General features: G+C 38.6%; 4 protein-coding genes across 5 annotated transcripts; 2 read left to right on the top strand and 2 right to left on the bottom strand.

The window, feature by feature from the left end:
- Positions 1-746: 746 nt before the first annotated feature.
- LOC121631727 (retinal cone rhodopsin-sensitive cGMP 3',5'-cyclic phosphodiesterase subunit gamma-like) lies at positions 747-2,609 on the bottom strand. 2 transcript variants are annotated; one of them, XM_041972778.1, is made up of 4 exons: positions 2,522-2,609; positions 1,168-1,335; positions 1,003-1,043; positions 747-910 (listed from the first exon to the last, which is right to left on the bottom strand). In XM_041972778.1, the coding sequence occupies exons 2-4, from the start codon at positions 1,317-1,319 to the stop codon at positions 834-836; spliced, it is 270 nt and encodes an 89-aa protein (XP_041828712.1). In that variant the 5' UTR covers positions 1,320-1,335; positions 2,522-2,609; the 3' UTR covers positions 747-833. The 2 variants fall into 2 exon arrangements, with proteins under 2 accessions (XP_041828712.1, XP_041828719.1); XM_041972785.1 differs by lacking the exon at positions 2,522-2,609 and adding an exon at positions 2,110-2,180.
- A 1,053-nt stretch (positions 2,610-3,662) lies between these two features.
- ccdc137 (coiled-coil domain containing 137) lies at positions 3,663-8,123 on the top strand. Its single transcript, XM_042002404.1, has 6 exons — positions 3,663-3,976; positions 4,180-4,325; positions 4,411-4,636; positions 5,705-5,787; positions 6,958-7,037; positions 7,136-8,123. The coding sequence occupies exons 1-6, from the start codon at positions 3,906-3,908 to the stop codon at positions 7,331-7,333; spliced, it is 804 nt and encodes a 267-aa protein (XP_041858338.1). The 5' UTR covers positions 3,663-3,905; the 3' UTR covers positions 7,334-8,123.
- A 1,481-nt stretch (positions 8,124-9,604) lies between these two features.
- On the bottom strand, positions 9,605-13,779 carry LOC121650703 (G-protein coupled receptor family C group 5 member C-like). Its single transcript, XM_042002368.1, has 5 exons — positions 13,289-13,779; positions 11,245-12,252; positions 10,668-10,771; positions 10,472-10,585; positions 9,605-10,368 (listed from the first exon to the last, which is right to left on the bottom strand). The coding sequence occupies exons 2-4, from the start codon at positions 12,221-12,223 to the stop codon at positions 10,472-10,474; spliced, it is 1,197 nt and encodes a 398-aa protein (XP_041858302.1). The 5' UTR covers positions 12,224-12,252; positions 13,289-13,779; the 3' UTR covers positions 9,605-10,368.
- A 2,625-nt stretch (positions 13,780-16,404) lies between these two features.
- Positions 16,405-19,938, top strand: btbd17b (BTB (POZ) domain containing 17b). The gene is made up of 3 exons (XM_042002355.1): positions 16,405-16,599; positions 17,896-18,181; positions 18,538-19,938. The coding sequence occupies exons 1-3, from the start codon at positions 16,506-16,508 to the stop codon at positions 19,610-19,612; spliced, it is 1,455 nt and encodes a 484-aa protein (XP_041858289.1). The 5' UTR covers positions 16,405-16,505; the 3' UTR covers positions 19,613-19,938.
- The last annotated feature ends 159 nt before the right edge of the window (positions 19,939-20,097 follow it).

Here is a 20,097-nt window from a genome sequence, read left to right as displayed (position 1 = left end):
GGCACCTCAAAGAAAAGAATTTACCACAAGGAAGTGTGAGATGATTGTATCGGCTTAGTGAATTCATATGAGAAGTGCATGACTACATCCATAAAGCTATATTTTGAACATATACAAGACTACCAGCAAAAACTGTAGTTCACACATGGAGAACAGCCCCTGTGAAAACATTTTAAGACATTGATTTAAACTAATTTGAGCAAACAAGATAAGGCATGCTAATTAGCTTTAAAGCAGTGTGAGTACACAGTTCCATTGTCTCCAATATACTTTAGAATATCCATTATAAATTATAAAGTCATTTTTCATTCATTTTCTCATCTTCAAATGAGCAAGAATGTTAAGATCTTACCTTAACTCGTAGCTAAATGCTCATAACAAATTCTGCTCAATGGAACAAAACAGAATTTTACTTGGCAAAGGACAAAAAGAGTCTGAAATCACTTAAAAAATTCTAAGCTTTATTGTACGTGTCATTAAATGTATAAAAAAATACAGTGCTGACAGTTGTGCAGAATCTCCTGCTGGCTCAGTTCCAGCTTCCACTGCAGCCTCAGGCAATGACACAAGAACATGTTCAGCGTCAGTGTTTATGGGCATGGAAATGGCAGCCTGAGAGCCTCTTGAAAATAGACTTACAATACAAAATATCTTAGACAAACAACAGCATTCACAATATGCAGGGGTGTATTTCACAGACATTACATTTTACATGTTGGGGTTTGCCATATAAAAAAAAGCTAGGGTTAATGACTTTTAACTTATTACTGCAGTTACTTGCCACGTTAGTTCCCTTTGTGCATATAGAAACAATTTCACCCAGATGAAGAGACTCAGATGATGCCATATTGAGCAAGCTCGTGAAGCTCTAGATGGCTGTATTGTTCCCATGGGCAGATCACATTAAAATCTAAAAGATAAGAAATAGTGACTTTAGAAAAGGACGTTTGTGAAATGTGTGTAAATATTAAGAGATGAATTAGATGGTGTTATTCTGCTTACCCACGCCAAGTCCTTCCATGCCAGGGATTTCCTCTCCAAAGCTAGCAGAAAAAAAAAAAAAAAATTACAAGATTTAATGAGTGAAAATTTGTAGTTTGGTTTGTTTTTTTTCCCCCCCTTTAGCAAAATGTGATATTCATGAAAAGGCTTATAAGAGAGACATACCCAATAACTCCCCTCTTAGGAGGCTTGCTCTTGAACTGACGGGTGTTCCTCTGTTTGAACTTGGGTGGGCCCTGGGAGCTCCCAGGGCCAGTGGCTCTGAGGGGAGCTTTGCCACCTGTCTTTGCTTCAGGCTTCGCAACTTCCAGATTCATGCTTCTGTTGCTTCAACTATTTTGGGATAGTCCGGGAGCCACATAAAATAAATAAATAAATGGCACAAACTACATGAAAGCAAAATAACTTCTATGTACTTGTATGTATTTTTCTTGATTTTTGCTATTTGCTAAACAGACATGATGTTAAACTTTCTCTGACCTGCAGTTAGAAAAAGATCTTGGTAAAGATAAATGTACTTATGTATATGCTGCAAAGCTCCCACAATATCAAGCTCATGTTACTAATCAATGCCCCAAAATATCTTCACATATACATGTTGTACAAATAATCTTCACAGCAGCATCATAATCAGATTACTGAGATAATGCTGAACTTGTTTCTAAAATTAACCTGAAAATAGTTCATAAAGCAGCAAGTTAGAGATGTTTTGTTTTTGGAAAACAAAACATCTCTCTCTCTCTCTCTCTCTCTCTCTATATATATATATATATACATATATATATATATATATATATATATATACATATATATATATATATATATATATATATATATATATATATATATATATATACATATATATATATATATAAACTATAAAGTACTACAAGTGCAATCATTTTTAGCTTTTGTAAACATTATTAAGTTGTGAACATTCAATAAAATGTATATCACTGAGATCATAGAATAGATCAGATTGCATGATACTGCATAATTTAATTTAATTTAATTTAATTTAATTTAATTTAATTTAATTTAATTTAATTTAATTTAATTTAATTTAATTTAATTTAATTGTAAAGGCATGACAAAAGAGATACCCACCACTGCTGTTCTTGTCTATCCCTCCTGGTGATATTGCTGAGATCTTGTTTGAAGTCAAGTGATGTGTCGTACTAAGTAAAGCCCTTTTATACAGTTCAGACTCTGAGAAGATTAACATCCAACCAGCAAGTAAAGTGCTGTCATCACATTTGCACCTACACCATGTACAGGTACGTTGTATGTGGGACAGTACGTTCATGACATCATGGCTGACAGGCATTTAGGGGGACATCAGTTTCCTGATCCTTATAACAGACACAAAACAAAAAAAATATGCAAAAGTCTTTTCAAAAGGAAGTCATGTGCATATTTGGATAGACTCACAAAAATGTACAGTGTGGGGACTGTATTTTGTTGAAATATTTCCCATGATTCTCAATATCTTTCCATCACCTGAAAATGTGACAAACACCTGCAGCTGAGAACATAAGGGTGCGATCTGAAGATATTCTTCATTCATCAGCAGTCTCTCAGCTTGAGTTGCATTATAGCTGGTAATCCATTACATCCCTTTACATACACATAAACACACACCTGGTCCATTCATGTGATGGCAGACTAGAGCTTCTTTCTGTAATCTGCAGAGCTCATGCACATGCACACCTACAGGGCACATGTGTGGCCTCCTTTCTCTCTGTCTTTCACAAAGACACAAATTCAGCAAATATTCTGTTCACAAGACAGTGTGTGTCAGGTTAAAGGACCTGTTAGATGGATACATTCCTACTTTTTATGATTCATAAACAGGAGGCTCAGGAACACATGCTGCTGAAAACATGAATGTTTTGTGCCAAATCTAGAACATCTGTTTTCAGCATGAAGGATACTTGTGTTGCATAAATTCATTGAGCAACTTCATATTTTTTGATGGACTATTATTCAGCTTGTCTTTGTTGGAGGGCTTGTGTCACACTGTATTATCTAAAGTGGTATTAAACTGAATTTAAATCAGGCCAGAGTCACACCCCCTGCAGGACACCCTATCTGCTGAGGAGAGCAGCTTCAGTGACAGACTGATCCATCCTTGCTATGCGATACTGCAGGTTTTTCCTCTGTGCTTCTGCTTACTGCACCTTAATTGTTGCAACAAAGCAATTTCCCCACGGAGGGACTAATAAACATTTTAAAATTTTCGTTATTATCTTATAATTTACTAGTTAATTGATCACTCTAAATTCTCTCTAGGAGTGAGTGTGAATGATTGTTTGTCTCTCTATGCTTTCCCTGCGATAGACTGGTGACCTGTCCAGGGTCTCACCTGCCTAATGCTGGCATAGGCTCCAGCCTCACTGCAACCCTTCACTGGAAGAAGCGGTATAGATAATGAATGGAATTTACTAGAGAGAATCTCTAACAGGCCTAATTTATTATTTCATTTGATAATGACTCAGATTATTCAGAGCTGTTACCAAAATAAGAAAACTGATGTTTTATTGCCCTCTAGTGGTGACCGGAAGATATAACACGCTTTGGCCAATCAGTTTCCTCTAGAGCAGAGATCGTTTCTTTTCAAGATGACATCCCACGTGTAAAACAATTACGTCTTTCAGGAATCCGATGTAAAGTATATCCTTTTGGTATAAAGGTTAATTAAATCGCTTATAAAATATTCCACAACTTTAGAGTGAATTGGAATCGGGGTTTTACTCCAAGCCTGTGTAATGGAGAGAGGAGTATGACGCCATTCGGTACTCAAAAAACACTACATAGGGAGACCTCTTAGCTTCTTGTGTTTACCACAGTTTGCCACTACTTACTGTCCCACGTGTGATTTTGTTAATTTAAAGCACGGTGTCATGGGAAAGAGTAAGAAGAACAAAATAAAGGAATCGGGAAAACAAGACAGCAAGGCTGGACAAAATCCAGGGTAACGTAAATATGACGATGTATGAAATAGAGAACTCCTAGTCGAGCTAGCTAGCAACTACAGCTAGTTGTTATGAAATCTCCAAGTCAGTTAAGTCATTAAAATCAGTTTCTTAAAATCGTTTTATGTAAGCGAGGATATGTGTCTCCTATTGACTTCCTTTCTTTATTGTCCTGCATCATGTCTTTATCATAATATTTCAGTACAAAGAAGTTCAAAGGAGATGTCAAACCCAAGAAACCCAAACAGCAGGACCACCTCACACACATCCCCTTCAGGCTTAGAGAGATAATGAAGAGCAAAGACAGAATGAAATCAGGATCTTTGAGGACCAAAAAGCTGAAAAAGTGTGAGTACAAAAGTCCCCACTTGACATATTATGCACGCGAGACACTGCTTTGTTTACTGTGTGAAATCTGCATTTCTGTGTGTAGCCATCTCCTCTCAGTGTAAGCCAAACGAGCCCCAGGATGGAGACATACCTGTCCCACATTTCAAGAGGGGGAAGCAGGAAAGTGAGAAAGCATATATACGGCGCATGGAGAATGAGACCAAACACATCCTTTTCCTCACCAAGAACCAAGTAGACAGAAAGCCAGAGCTGGATGCTGACAAACAAGAGAAGCCTGCAGACAAGGGCAAGTCTGACAAGAAGAAGGAGTGAGTATGCTGTAATACAGTATGTATGCCTGGTAATATTTCTAAAATGTTTTCAGCTCAGATCTTGCTGCTGTGGTCAGAGTGATAAATATTCAGGGAACATTGATGTGTGTTAATTTAAAATGTCGAGCATCTGTACAGTTTTCAACATGCAACCATGCATTCTGCCGCCATGTAAACCCTTAGACTTTTCTGTGTTGGTAATATATCAGTTCATAGGCTATATTTGCAGCTCCATTCTTTATTTATATATATATATATATATATATATATATATATATATATATATATATATACATACATACATACATACATAGTGGGTTTTTTTTTATTAGGATGGACATTTAAAAAAATCCCTGCCACTTTTAAAGGAAATCTTTGTTGTGGTTGAGAACAAATTTGTGTTAATGCAAGTAAAGTAAATTGGTCATATTCTACGAGAACAACTCATGAATTTGGTGTGAATGATTAGATCTTAAAGGACTACTGAACTTTTGCAGATTATTTAAGTGAGGCACCTTATGATGCCATTCAGCATCCATTTTGCATCAATGTTGTTCAAAACTGCTAGTGTGTGACATGGTGCATGAGGCAAAGCTCAGCTTTAATATGAAGTTGCACCCTTGACAAAAGCTAGTCAGAAATACATATTTTTAAGCAAGTTACATGGTACTACTTTAATCCATCTAGATGATTTTTCTTCTCTGCTATTCTGAGTTTTATAATAATAATAATAATAATACCTTATTTATATAGTCCTTTTCAATGACCTGCATGTGACCAAAGTGATTTACAAACGATAAAACACCCCTAAAAAATGTTAAATCAACGCAGTTACACTAGTAAATACAGAAATAAAATGAGTAACGGGAAGAAAACAATAAAAATGATCACATATCAAAGAGTAAAAAAAAATAGCAAAGTAAAACAAAAATGAGTAACAGAGAATAAGATAAAAGTGTCACCACACTACTGCGTTTTTAAAGCGATCATAAATGCATATTAAGTGTCGATAATAAATAATTTGTGCTTTCATTCAACTAATAGGTATTTGTTGTCTCGCTACAGGTACGATAAAGTGAGGCTAAACAAGCTTCAGCTAAAAAAGCTAGACAAACAGGAAGCCAGACTGGAGAAAGAGATGTTTGTAGGTAAGCAAAGCAGGTGTTTCATCATGAAGTAGTAGGTAGTACTAAGAGGTTCAGCTGAATCACGCATTGACTAACATAGTGGTATAACTTTTAATCTTTCCATGTTCATTCTGTTAAGTCCTTCAAGCTGATTGCTTCTGGCTGCAGTTTATGAGAACAATATCATGTCTAGGACTGGGTTTAAAATTCTATTTATTGATTTGAATCGATTCAAATTAAATAAATCCAATATCGATTCATAAAACTTGGAGATCTTTTTTTTTTCTCATATGTCCTCATTTCCGATTGCTCTTGCGTGACTTACCGAGGCTCGGAGAGATCTTAGCATAGCAACTGGTTTCCTGTGTTGCCTACGTCCAAAATTGGCTTCTCTTGATGGGATAATGTCAAATTCAGATGTTTGCATTCACCAGTGTAGATTACATTCACCTATAAAGTCTTTTACAGTGTATGCCCCTCAAGTTAGCAGCCAACGCTAAGACCGTATGCACTCATATTAGCAGCTAATGCTAACGGGCACCCCCACATTCCACAACAGGAAGTGATGTCACCACACATGTATGTATATACTTTGAATAAATCTGACATGGTCATTTGAAGTCACCTTTCCTCTAGAACAAGTTTACATTTTGTCCTTTTATCAAAAAGCAGTCTGATGCTGTCTGTCTGATTTACATGACAGCATGTCATAGCTGCGCCTGCTCTCTGTGTCCACGGCAGTGAGCACACACACGGACACGTGCACCTGAAACACTGTTAAAAAAAAAGAAAAAGTTATCTGAGAACGTTTTTAATATTCAAGAAAAAAAGATGGTGTTAGACCGTTGGCTTTAAATTAAGCAATATCGAATCGGATTTAATCTAAAAAAAAAAAAATCAAAATAGGCTAATCATGTCCTGAGCCTTAATTTGCATACTTCCTGTATCAGAATATCTTCTTGAGTGAGTGAAAGTAGATGTAAAGATTACAAAGCTTAATTTCTGCTGCTCTGTGTTGAATTTGCTGTTTTCATTCTGGAAGAGCTAAAGGTTGTTTGATAAACCAAATCACTAAATATTTTATAAGGTGATAATACGCCATGCACTGAATTTATTTAAGTTTCTGCAAGGTAAACATGCTAAGGTTTTCTACTTGTGGATATTTTTACATAAATAATGGTTTTGTTATAGATTATGTTCCCTTTGGTGAAGTTACATTGGCTCCACCGTCATTAAGTGCCAAACCCAAGAAAGCGCCGGAAAAATCTCAGGTGACTTTCCTTTGCACTCACCAGTCATGATCTTTCCAGGTTTAGTGCTTGAGTTAGTGGTTAACTGTACTTTTTCGTCCTCTACCTTCTCACTGCAGAAGGCATCAAAGGAGCTGCTCCTCAACTCTCTGCTGGGTCACACCGCTGCCTCTACAGCCAAGCCCTCCATGGCCCGGCAGAGGCTCATGGAGGAGGAGAGGCAGCGAGCTGTGGAGGCCTACCGTCTGCTGAAGAAACAGAAACAACAGCAGCACGAAGCCAGGACCTCTAGTCTGGGAAAAACTCACAATGTGTGATGACACATGTCACTTAAATAAAGGACTTGTTTTTGCTGCTGCAGTCAGAGGAGATTATTGCAAGCAGTAATGTGCCATGAGGCGGTTTGCGTCATTCTGTTGTTGATGTGCCAGGTGGGAATCATAGTAACAAAAACCTGCAGAGAAAAATTGTAGTTATTGTGAGGAAAAAGTAGTAAAACCATCATGATCATATCTCTAGTTTCCACTGTACATGATTTCTGGAAAACATCAGCACACAGTAAGTCTTTGTTGCAGCCACGTTGGATGTTTACTTTTTAAGGGCTCATTTGCATTTACAGTGTTTCTTACATGTTTTGCATTTTTTGGTAAATGCAATGCTTTCATCTGTGATGTAAAAATAACTAAATTATAAAGGTTATTTGAATTGACAGGTCGTCCATGGGTTGTTTCGGTTCTAGTCCTTCCTGTTAAAAGCTGGATTTTTTTTATTTGTGTGGCACTTACATAAAATATGAAGTAAAAAATGTACTACCAGCGTAATATTTTCATAAATCTTTAACTCTATATTTTACATCACCTATATCAGCAGATAAACATATTTTTTCCTATAATAAATACACATTTATAATCATTGTTGCTTCGGAAGCTGAAGTTCTAAGTGTCACCTCCAGGTTTATTGAGTTGTTTTCAGACTTGATAATGTTGTGATCATATGACTTGCTTTCAGTCTGGTTTGAATCCAGACATGTATAATTTTGGCAAGAAGGCAAGCAATCCAATGTTTTCTTCTCTGAGTCTTGTAATAAATAAATCACATTAGCCCTTTCAGATGCGGAGCTCTTATGAGAGCCTGGCACAGCTATTTACATTTTAATCCTTTAAAGGTTTACCCTCATGAACAAGGCTTTTGTTTAAATGTTGGTGCCTCTACGAATTCAAATGTGTTTGACATCTTGGTCATTCAAAGCAACTTGGGTCCAAAAAAAAGTTTTTTTTTTTATTAATATCTCTATGGTTTTACCATATTAGTCTGCATATTTATTATTGCGCTTGTGGGTTGGGTCTATTTAATTAGCTGGTAAGATTAATTTCTTTTCGGATCTGTTTGTTCTGTGAGTGTTGTCACAGTGACAGGAAAATGCATTAAGTGGGGACAGCTGCATGTGATTGCGAGTGCCGACTCCCTTGAGCTGAGCACATCCACCACTGGTCATGTGTGCAGAACAGGTACTTGTGTTAACGGGTTTACAGTTGCTGCATGCGCTGTTTTAGATTTCAGCTCTTGCCACTGACATCTAACATCTAGAACCCCCAAAAGTCCCAGAAGCACTGATGAATGTTTTTATATTGTGGAAAACAAACCAGTCACACTTGTATAAGGTGGGCAACAGCCAGACAAATCTCCTCTGGGACAAACACAATGTCATTTAACTTAAAACTGAGGGAATACGAACAAGAACATTTGCTTTCAAACAAACGAACTGATGAATGTTTGAATTATTTATTTGAACTTATGTACACATTTCCCTCTTGCGCGTTCATGTCTAGGTTGCTTGATGAGAGTTTGCTGCATCCTATGTGTCACATCTTAAATTGATGCCTGGAATCAAGGGGTGCAAACTTAATGCATAGAAGAAGAAAATCTCAACACTTTTAGCACTGCTTGATTCCAGTTCATGATTCATTTTCTAGCAAGTGCTCCAGGCTGCTGACAGCGCAAGGTGGTGGGAGTAATTTGGTGAGAGCAAATTCAGCCTGCTGCTAGGCAGCCACAGCTCCCTCTGAAGCTCTTTATGGTTATGTACATGTGTGTGTGAGGGATTGAGAGACAAATTAGATGGAAATAATTGAACTTACCCATGTAGAGAAGGTGGACACCTCTATGTTAGTCAAAGCAGTGGGAAATGCTTATTTGTTTAAAACATTTTTCAGCAACAGTACAAACTAAATATGAACGTGTTAGTGCACACTTTGTAGTTCCAAGAGTATTTTATCCCTGGATTCATTATGCTGAAAGTACATTGTTGGAATTTAAGATTTAAGTCTGACATCATAACAACATAATGTGAATCTTGGTACCATCTAAAAAAGTTTCTTTTTTTGAAGCAGCGAAAACCCCTTTACAGTGTGGCAGCCTGTTTCAGTATGTGGCACCAGATGGGACTTATCAGGACAGCATATGTAAATATGTTCTGACCAGAACAATAATCCTGGGAACACTTCCTTTTTTTAGTATCCTACTCCCAGTTCCCTCGCGGGTTATTACCTTGTACAGTGCAAAGAGTCAACATCCACACGGGATTGAAGTGATGGTTATAAGGTTTAATTTACACCTTTACATGTGACTTTTTGAGAATCCACAGCCCCAAAATCATGGCTTTCAGGGAAAGTGTTAATCACAGCAAGTGAACTAAATATGTCAGTGATCAGATTAACATATTTCAGGCTGCACCATTATAACAAGAAAATAATATTTGTGGTTCAATTAAAACTTAATAAAATGCCATTATTTACACAGCAAACAACATAGTCTATTAAATGTGTTTAATTCTGAGTCGTCTTTACTGTTTGACTATGATGACCCAAACCTTTTATTCATAGCTGCTGTATTATCAGAAAAGTCAGAAAGGCACGATTTTAGCTAGTTGATAAAGTTATTATTAGATACGTGAAGCTACAAGAGATGCTGTTTTTGTATTCTTATCATACAGTGTGAAGAGCTTATAAAAGAGAACACAGCCTGAAATAGAAAAGCTGAGGCACATCTCTGTTACATAATTGTCTTTTAGATCGTACACATCTTTTAGATCTTAGAGGCAACAATTCTTCCATCTTTAGTGTTTTAAGAAAAAAAAACTTTAACAAAGTTGTCTTCTATTGAAGCACTTAGGATTATCATAGATGGCCTTATAATTAATTGCTTTTATGTGGTTAGTTTTAATTAGGTTTTGTATTTTGTAAAGCACTTTGATGACCTGAGGGTGTGCAAAAAGAGCAGTCTGTGCAAGTATCAGAGGGAATTTGTAAGGAAAGGTGAATCATATTACTGCATTCTGCTGGAAAACATCCTCCTACTGAAGAAAAGATGATTCATAAAACAGGAAGCGGGAAAACAAACCCCTGGTGGAGATTCATTTCACAAATAGTTGGATAGGTGACAGTCTGTATGCTAACCTATGAGAGTTCTTGAGAGGCTAACGATTCGACTGAACGGGACAAAGAGCTCCTTCCACTTCCTGGATTCAATGATGGAGCCGTGGCTCTTGGTATCATCACACATTGGTCTGCCTGTAAAAAGACACATAGCAGTGACTACTGTAGATGTGATTAAAGACATGTTTGTTATATGAAATAAAATAAACATACTTACCATTGTCAGACCTTTGGCAATTAAGGCTATTTCAGTTGGCTGGTACACACAACTTCGTAGCTGACCATTATAAACTCCATACGGCGACACCGGCTTTGTGGGTTCTGGTACACAGTTAGTGGTTAAATGATAGAATAAGATTAGTATCATTTATATTAAATAAGACCACCGCTTTTCATACATCTGCATACTTCAACAGTTTATAAAGCAACTTATTTACTGCATATAGGGAATCCATACATTCTGGAAAAGCTACACTTCTTCAAACTTAAATGCATGTGTGTATTATGTGGTTCGAATATGTCTCCCACTCTTAAGACCCACATTGCAGATAGACTCTGACAAAAAGCTAATTTTTTTATTTGTACTGTTTGTCAAAAACAAAAATATTAATATTTTTGTTGCAAGTAGTTTGAAAGCATCAGTGCAGCCAGCACTGTTCAGTTAAAAACTTTTGTCTTTCTTGTTGCACATGACAATGTCACATAAAGCTTCCATATGTCTGACTGAAACAGTTGCCAGTTAACTAAAAATATAGCCTTTAGCAGAGTTGTGTTGTCAGATAAAAATGCTGTACCTGCTGGCGCTTCATCCATAGAGAAAGCTTTATTCTCCATATACACATTCTGTTGTGCTGGTTCTGGCTCTTTCAGGATGTTGTCATACACCAGGCTTCTTGCAGGATAAACATTTTCTCCATCATGGGGCTGCTCCTGGTCTGGATTTTCTTGTGTCAGTAAGCAAATTTCTGGGATTGTGTAGAAGAACAGGAACACCCAGGCATTTGACACTATGGCCACCGCCAGAGTAGGATCGTCCCAGCTGAGATTCCCAACCACTCGGTTTCCATAGATGTACATAACAATCCAAGCTACCCACACAGCCATGGTAAAGAGGCCTGTGACCAGGATAAAAGCTCCATCTCGGCGCCACTGCTTGTGCTTGTGTGTCAGTGAAGGAAAAGGCATCAACACAACAGCTAGCAGCAGAACCATTACATAGATAAGGGCCATCACAAAGTCCTGGTTAGCAATGGTGCAGGACAGATCAGGGACAATAACTTCCTCGGATGAGCTCCTGGTTTCGGTGATTATGAGCCATTCTGTGTTGATGATCACCTCAACAAGCCAGAGACTCAGAGCTCCCAACCACAACATCCAGCTCCTGGGCCCATGGCCTCTTCGTTGCAACAGGGCCAGCCACAGCCCATGCATCACCAGGCAAGCTAGGCAGCCTGCAAACAGCACTCCAAACATGTACCTTCGAGCAGCACAACTTGTAGTGTACCGGCCCACAATGAAGGCAAAAGTCAGTCCAAACAGTCCCAGTGTAAAGACCAGAATGCTGGCCTGTAGGGCCACCATACCCTTTCTCTTCTTGTCAGTCACAAATGGTAAGGAAGCCATAAGAATGATAAATAGGACGAATGAGGTCAGCACACCAGTAGCAGCAATGGCCTCCACCACGACTCCCCAAAGTGTGGTCAAGTCACAAAGGTTGTAATAGATGGAGCTGATACTGGAACCACACCCTTTTGGAGCGCTAGGAAGATCCATTGCTTCACTGCAGGGTTTTGTTTAAAATGCTGCAACACAAATAGATTATTTAAACATATATGCAAATGCTCACGTTTATTGCATCCCTGATTTTAGATATAGAATAGAATAGAAATACTTTGGAGAGTTCTCAGGGAAATTTGGGTGCCAGCAGCAATACAACACCAACAGTAAAGCAGGACAAGCACAAGACACAATATATACAGGTACAAAGCAAAATAGAGGCAACAAGGTGCAAGAAAAGCACAAATAGAATGCAATAAATAACAATAACATAAGTTAAATAAAACAATATAAACAAGCATTGCACACAGTAGAGGTGGTACAGATTCCCAGTTCACTATTGCACGTATAAGTTATTATATATATGTAGACTTTGCATGTATCTGGAAAACATGCAACGCAAAACATTTTCTTGTAGGTTTTTGGTGTTCATAACACAATAATAAAACAGTACTATGCACATACTACGCTGCCCCAGTGAATCAAAGACAAAACCATTCTCAGTTGGTGGATTCTTGCTGTCAAATATTACCATAAAACCAATTAAGTCCCTGAAGAATCCAGGGATTATACATTGTTTCTCCCTGAGGTTTTAATTAGGCTAAAAGATGGTCTCATCCTGTGGTGACTTTGCTCACCAACGTTTCATTATAACCATGTTAACTCACATTCCCACCCAACATCGTTGCTCCAACGCCTCTATTCACCATTTATATAAGTTAATGTTAGAATTAACTTATGATAAACATTTTTAAGAATTTTTTTTTCTGTTATTTGTTCATTTAGGTTTGGTATTAAAAACAGGCAAGATTTTTGCGTTTGAAATTATGTATGACGTGAATAGCCTGCTTTTATCCTTACAAGTAGCCTAGTTAACCATGTTTCATGCAAATATAATAGCATACGTTTTCTCTTCTATTTCCTCTTGCTCTTTTAAGAATAGACAAATAAAATGGTGAAAACTTAACGCTTTGAAACGTTGAAGTTAAGACAAAAACTTCGGGGTAAAAAATAATTGGCATCAGGGTTATAATGTTGAGATGAAAACGAGGGATTTCTTACCTGGACGAGCAGTGGGAGCAGCTGGTCGCCTCTCCAGCAGGTACCTCAGGTAGATTCACTCCGACTCCAGAAACTTGCCTTTTCCGAAAATATCGAGTCTTTCTTTTTTAGGTTCTCACACACCTAATAAATCTGTATGCATGTGTTATTTTATTTGGTTTTCCGTGCAGGATCGCGAAAAGAACTCCATCCCTCCGTCCGTCCTCCTCGATTATCCCTCCCTATATTAATATTTATTTACCGCCGGACCCCATAAAGTGACAACAGGTTAGCATCTGACGACTGAGTTCTACTCTGCTTCTATTACTGGTCTCTGTGGCTTTGCATATTCCTTGAGATTAGCACCCGGCCTACTTATTTGTTTGAGGCAGCTTAAGGCAAACAATGGGACCACTCATTTCTCAAGTGGGCATTCACACTTCACGCGGGCTACACGCCTTTGATTTAAGTTCTGACTCGACAGACATGCAAAAACAGCTGATGATTTATTTCAAAAGTAATTTGATCTGTTTTTTTTTTTTTCAAAACATAATTAGCTTTCTTACGTAGCTGAAAAATGTTTAGTTTAAGATTGATTGATTTTTAAAATCTCTTTAATGCTTGCGTAAGAGTGATAAAACCTCTCTATTTAAATAACCTAATCATTGCAGCCTCTGCTACAGGTACACTCAGGTACACTACATCATCATCAGGGTGTCTGAGCAGAGCCACCTGGTGGAAAATATTCTTGTTGACTGCTGTTTTTTTTTTTTTTTTTTCAGTGCACATGGTCAAATGAATTTACAAAACAATAGATTTTTTTAATTGATCTGTTTGAAGGCATGCCATTAAACAGCCTTACAGCTCTCATTGATTTTGAGCTTTTAGTGAATTTTGCATTTCTCTCCAAAACAGATGCTTCCAAATCTGAAAACTGATGAAGAACTTTCAAAATGAAAATATTCTATAGAAGTAAAACTGGGGTTTATTATATCCTGATTTTCTTTTTTCCTTATCAAAGTCACCAAACCCTCTGTTACTAATTCAGTTGCAAAACGCGTAGTTTTAACCAAGAAAGGTCATGTCAAATGAGTGAGCTGATACAATTACTAAATTGATTATACAAGTGCATTTTAACCATGTAGTTAATGTTTTCATTCTGGGGGTGCTCAGACTTTTAGAATGTAGTATTGCTGCATATTGCCTACTATCTTCTTTTCTTTCAGTAGTTTTAAAAGCTGCATAAATAAGCATATATAAGCAAGCGTTTAACATCCAAATCCATGAACTTTAGTATGTTTCCCTCTGGGCTCAGCACTAGAGTAAGGTCATTGTGAACCCCTGACTCCTGGCTGCAGCTCTGGCACTCAGCCTGTACTTAACGCACTGTTTACACTGCGTGATGGGGCCCCCTGCGGTGAATTGATCCCTCGATGGATCTCCTCCCGAGGGGAGATCTCAAACAGCCAACAGCTTGTCAATCGCTCCCTTTGCATTGTAGCCCTGTTAGATTCTTAATAGGAGGTTAAATCAAATGAGAAAGCAATGTCACCTTAATGAAGGTCATGTCCTATTCAAACGCACAGAGGGCTTTGGATAAATCTCATTGTTTGCACATGTAGACTCTGAATGTAAGACAGGTAGACGTTTCTACCATATACTATACTATGCTTTTACTGTGTTCGGTCCAGTTTGTTGCAGTGGGATTCATTAGTGCACCTCAGCAGCAGTGCTCTCTTTTGAGAACATATCAGGTTATTCATAGCAGTGGCTCAGGTTAGGGTCTCAGAGGACATTTCTTATCCTACATTGTTACTGCAGCCTAACCACCCTCAGGCCACCACCACAACCCAAATTCCCCTGAAATGATGTCTCTCATTGTCTTTTTCAGACTCGGTAGACAGAGATCTATTTAAAGCACAATTTTCAGGTTGCTTCTCGTTAGTATAAACACAGTAATGTGAGGTGCTGATGCATGGTCAGGTGCATTTTTTTCAACAAGATTTTAACATGAATCTCAATTTTAAAGTGTACCTTTGAATAACAGATCATTGCTAGCTGAACGGTGAATAGAGGCTAATTTAAAGAGTCCTCTAAACACCCTGCAGCCATGACCAGAGCTGTTATTTACTGCTGTGTCTGTTCACAATGAAACATAGTTCTTTGTAACCTATTTAATGCATGTTACAAATCACACACTACATGTGATCCTCATGCAGTGTGTGACAGCAGAGCCCACTTTGACCATCACAGGATTTTGTAGATTATTATAGCTTGGAGGTAAGTGTGTTCACTGCAAGCAGCAGACCATCAATATCCAGCTGAATTTTATATTACTAGTGTTTACTATTATTAGTGTGTATTTAGTCTTCGGTGCTCTGCATGCTTTACAATGAAAACAGTGCATGTGAAAATAGATTTACATGTTTATAATGATGCATCACAGGAAATCACCATAACTTCTTGTACTTTATGTTGAATAAAGTCCCAAATTACAATGTGGTAAACTTTGAGAGACTTTATTAAATCTTAACTGACACTTAAGTTTGATGGACAAGGCTTGCTTCAGATTGATGAGTTCACCCAGCACCAATGAAATTATCCTCACATTAGTAAGATTACCATGTCATCTGAGAAATGTGCGCACTCAGCTGAAAAACTGCCCTGTTGATGGATAATGAAATTTGACTGACTGCAGTTGTTCACACATATTAGAACTTCAATTACTTTTGGCAGATAGTCTCAGTGGTAACTGTGGTAATTAGCTGGTGTAATTAAAGCACTGATTGTACTTAACTTATGCATCGCACAGAAAGTCCTCAACCCAAAGATATGCCACATTTTGAGTGCCATTCATATGGGAAACTGTGTTATTATTGATTCTTAATAGCACCAACCCCCCCACTGACTTTTAAAATATAAAACATTAAGCTGAGTCCTTGGCTGGCCCGGTGCCACTGATCAATGCCATGTAACATCCAAAAGGGAGAAATTCAAAATCAAAGCTGTCGCTATAGCAACGCCCCTGCCAGATTCCACCAATCAATGGAGTCTGTGGGGTTGTGAGATGCGCCAGGGAAAGGCCAGCGTCCTACATAAAGAGTCCAGGACAGGGAGCCAGGCGGCACACAGGGCAGCACACCTTTCTGCACACAAACGATCAAGAGAAGTGTGGCGCTCAGAAAGGAGAGGGAAAAAGACAAAGGAAACTGTGGAAGCTGGGAAAAACTGAGAAGATATGGTACGCTTATGTGAACGAGAGATTCCTGCCTGGGTCTATGTGGGCACCCTGCTCTTCTTTGTCCACTTCCATTCTTTCACAGTCAGCGGAGGTAAGATAACAAATACTGTCAGTTACATTTTTTGCCAGTAAAGAGTCATTTTTCTTTTGTTATTATTATTTCCTATCCAGCGTTGGGTAGATGCATTGTTCTATTTCAGTCCAGCTACCTCCATACTGTCAGTGGTAGTGGGGCACAGCAGGAATGTGTGGCTTGTGCTGAGCCTCAGGGCAAGGATGGATATTTATTTATACCACTCATCCTGTCCTCATATGTTTGGCTGGGGTCAGGGAAAGACAAGCAAGTACACTTATCATCTGGCTACGTGCCATCTCAGTATAACAGTGCTATAAAACATTTTTAAATTATTATCATTATTATTCCTGAAACAGGAGATCAGAGTTTGACTGATTTTGAAGTCAACATTACACTGATATCAGACTCATCAGTTCAGGGTATTTCGGGGTGTGTATGAATAGATATTTTACTGTTTTCAACTCTTCTTAGCTGGAGCGGAAAAAGGAGTGAAATTCTCTTCATAAGTTTTCTTTTTATCTTTTTGTTAATATGCAGATGTGAATACCCACTTTTAATAAATTACTAGAATTACATTTTTCACAGATATTAAAAAAAGGGTTAATTATGTAGCATGCTGTATTTTCTTTATTCTCCTGAGTTTAGAGAGTTTTCAGTACGGCACACTGTGTCAGAAACAATTGTCCGCACACATCCTCACACACTCTACTATGCTCAGCTGGCTCTGGGTGCTGGTTACCTAATTGGAGAAAGATTACTTTGAAGTGGGGGCATTTGATTGTGGTGGAGAGATGAAGACTGTGCGACATCCCAGGGAGCCAAGTGTGCTCCCCCTGTGTCTCATTAAACCCCAAGTAGCAGACCAACAAGGCTGCTGATGGCTGTGGAAGAGCAGAATGGTAACAGGGACTTGTCATGCTGAGTCTTTCATGTGGGATTCTCTAGTATGTGCCACTCTTGGCTCAAGAGGGCACATAGAAGCTGCCATCTGTAATGATGCTGCAAACTCAGGATTCTTTTCTGTGCACCTGGCATCTGAGGTTTTCTGAGTCAGCCACCTGGCTTGCTGCTCTCCTTTTTTCTATATTAATTGAGAGCAGAAGAAGAAAAGATGTTCAAGTTTTCTTTTTTCTCCTCAATTGTGGTTTCATAGAATAGTTCAGATGTGTTTTTCTACTTCTTGCTGTGTCAAATGTGATTATATCTGAAAAATATGAAAGCAGTCTAACAACTTTTGTGCACAATTTCCTCTGTACGTGAATGGGGATTTGTGTGTTTCTGACTAATTTTACCACATATTTTTCCCCACAGCTCCCCTGAAGCAGGAGACAGCACTGGATAATGGTGCCACTGTGCTGAATCACTCCATGAGTTTAGTGCATCGTATGGAGACGCTGCTGGCCATGGGTAACAGCAGTGATGTCACTCTGCGGGTCCAGACCATCAACACTGATGAGGTGAAAGTAATTCAAGCCCACAGCCTGGTTTTAACCCTGCAGAGTGACATATTTGAGGAACTGCTGCTCAACCGCAACAACAGTGCTCTGGCTTTGACAGAGACCCCCGAATGTTCAGCTGTCTTTGATAAATTTGTCAGGTGAGGAGCTTTGTGGGATGTAAGCATCTGTCAAGCACTGCTGTATTAATTAAAACAAAACTGTTTATGAAGCTTTTGAAACTGATTGTGGATGATTTTCTTTCTTTCTTTTTTTTTTTTTGCAAGTTTATATATGTAGCTTTCAAGTTTTCAGTTTGGAGAATTGAAATTTTCCATGTTGCTAATCATTCTAAATTTACACTTGCTGTTTGATGCTTACAGTGTAAAATCAGAGTGTGTTTGTGTGTGTGTTTTGTATTTTTTCAGTGACTCAGATGCAAGGAAAAAAAAAACACTCAGTACATTGTACGCCTCCTTTTCTTTTCTAACAGTGCTTTTAAAAATATCTTTTGCAGGTATCTGTACTGTGGGGACATCTCAGTAAGACTAGATCAGGCTATATCTCTGCACAAGCTGGCCAGCAAGTACCATGTTTGGGGCTTGCAGCAAGGTCTGACCCAATATATGACTCAACATCTTTCCAGTGATTCGCCCACTGGCCATGTGATTAGCTGGTACAGCTATGCACTACAAATTGGGGACATGACCCTGCAGGACAGCTGTCTGCAGTACCTGTCCTGGAACCTGTCTTCTGTGCTGCAGAGCGGAGAGTGGCGCTCCATCAGTGAAGACCTGCTCCTCTCCTTGCTCCAACGCTCTGACCTCATTTTGCAGAATGAGCTGGAGCTCTATGAGGCCCTGGAGGGCTGGATTAACCAGAACCAGCCTGTCAGCGGGACAGTGGAGACTGCCCTAAGGGCTGTTCGATATGGTATGATCCCCCCTCAGCATCTGTTCCGCCTTCAGAAGCAATCTCCCCTCATGGTGAAGTACTATGAGTCTATCCGTGATCTCCTCTATTTAGCTTTCCAGTTTCACTCTGCCTCACCTATTCAACTGGCCAAGTACTTTGATGTCAATTGCAGTATTTTCACTCCTCGTAACTACCTGTCCTCCTCCTGGGGTTCTCCTTGGGTCATCAATAACCCTACCCGTGATGACCGTAGTTTCAGCTTCCAGACCCAGCTTGGTCCCAGTGGCCATGACTCCAGCAAAAGAGTGACATGGAATGCCCTGTTCTCTCCTCGCTGGCTCCCATTCAGTGCCAGGTCAACTTATACTGAACTGGGTGCTATGCAGCCCACTCGCACAGAGGGAGGTCGACCTCGCATCATTGTGACACCAGCCACATCTAGCCCAGACTTTGCTGGTGTAAGCTTTCAAAAAACAGTCATTGTGATGGCAAGACAGCAAGGAAAAGTGGTTGTACGTCATGTCTATAACTTCCACCAAAGTACGGAGGAGGCTGGAGATTTCTTAGTTGATGCTGACCTTCAGCGTCGTGCATCAGAGTACCTAATTGACAGCTCCCTCTATTTGCATGTTGTAATCAAACCTCTTTACCATTCCCTTCTTGTTGCCAGGAAGTAAAAGCAGAAATTTACTTTGGCTTCTCCATCAGATATCCATCCACACAATCACATGCCATATTCCAAAGTATACTCATATCACAGCACATGTTTATGTGTCACATCTGTGATATTGTTGTTATTTTGTGCATTTTCTTGTTTTCCAACTGATATCTGTTAAAATGAAAGACTTAACTTGATGGCTCTGCTGTGAGTGTCATTGTATTGATGGTGTTTTTATTTTATTTATTTATTTATTTATTTATTGACTTTCCAATATTTCATGTGAACATAGAGGAAAACACTTCAATGTGCTGTATTTGTTCAGGTATTTTATAGTGTCATAGTTTTTCCCCTAAATTTTTATATCTATCTAATTGTTAATGTTGTTTAAATAGGTGCTATCAGTGTTTTAAATTACACTGCTATTGCTCTATATTTTATGCATTTCTCTATTCAGCAGTCTAATATAGTTTGTTAGTTTTTCTGGCACTCATACCCTATGAC

The sequence above is a fragment of the Melanotaenia boesemani genome, chromosome 2, assembly GCF_017639745.1.
Source record: "Melanotaenia boesemani isolate fMelBoe1 chromosome 2, fMelBoe1.pri, whole genome shotgun sequence".
NCBI lineage: Eukaryota > Metazoa > Chordata > Actinopteri > Atheriniformes > Melanotaeniidae > Melanotaenia > Melanotaenia boesemani.
This window is presented reverse-complemented; position numbering and strand designations above follow the sequence as displayed.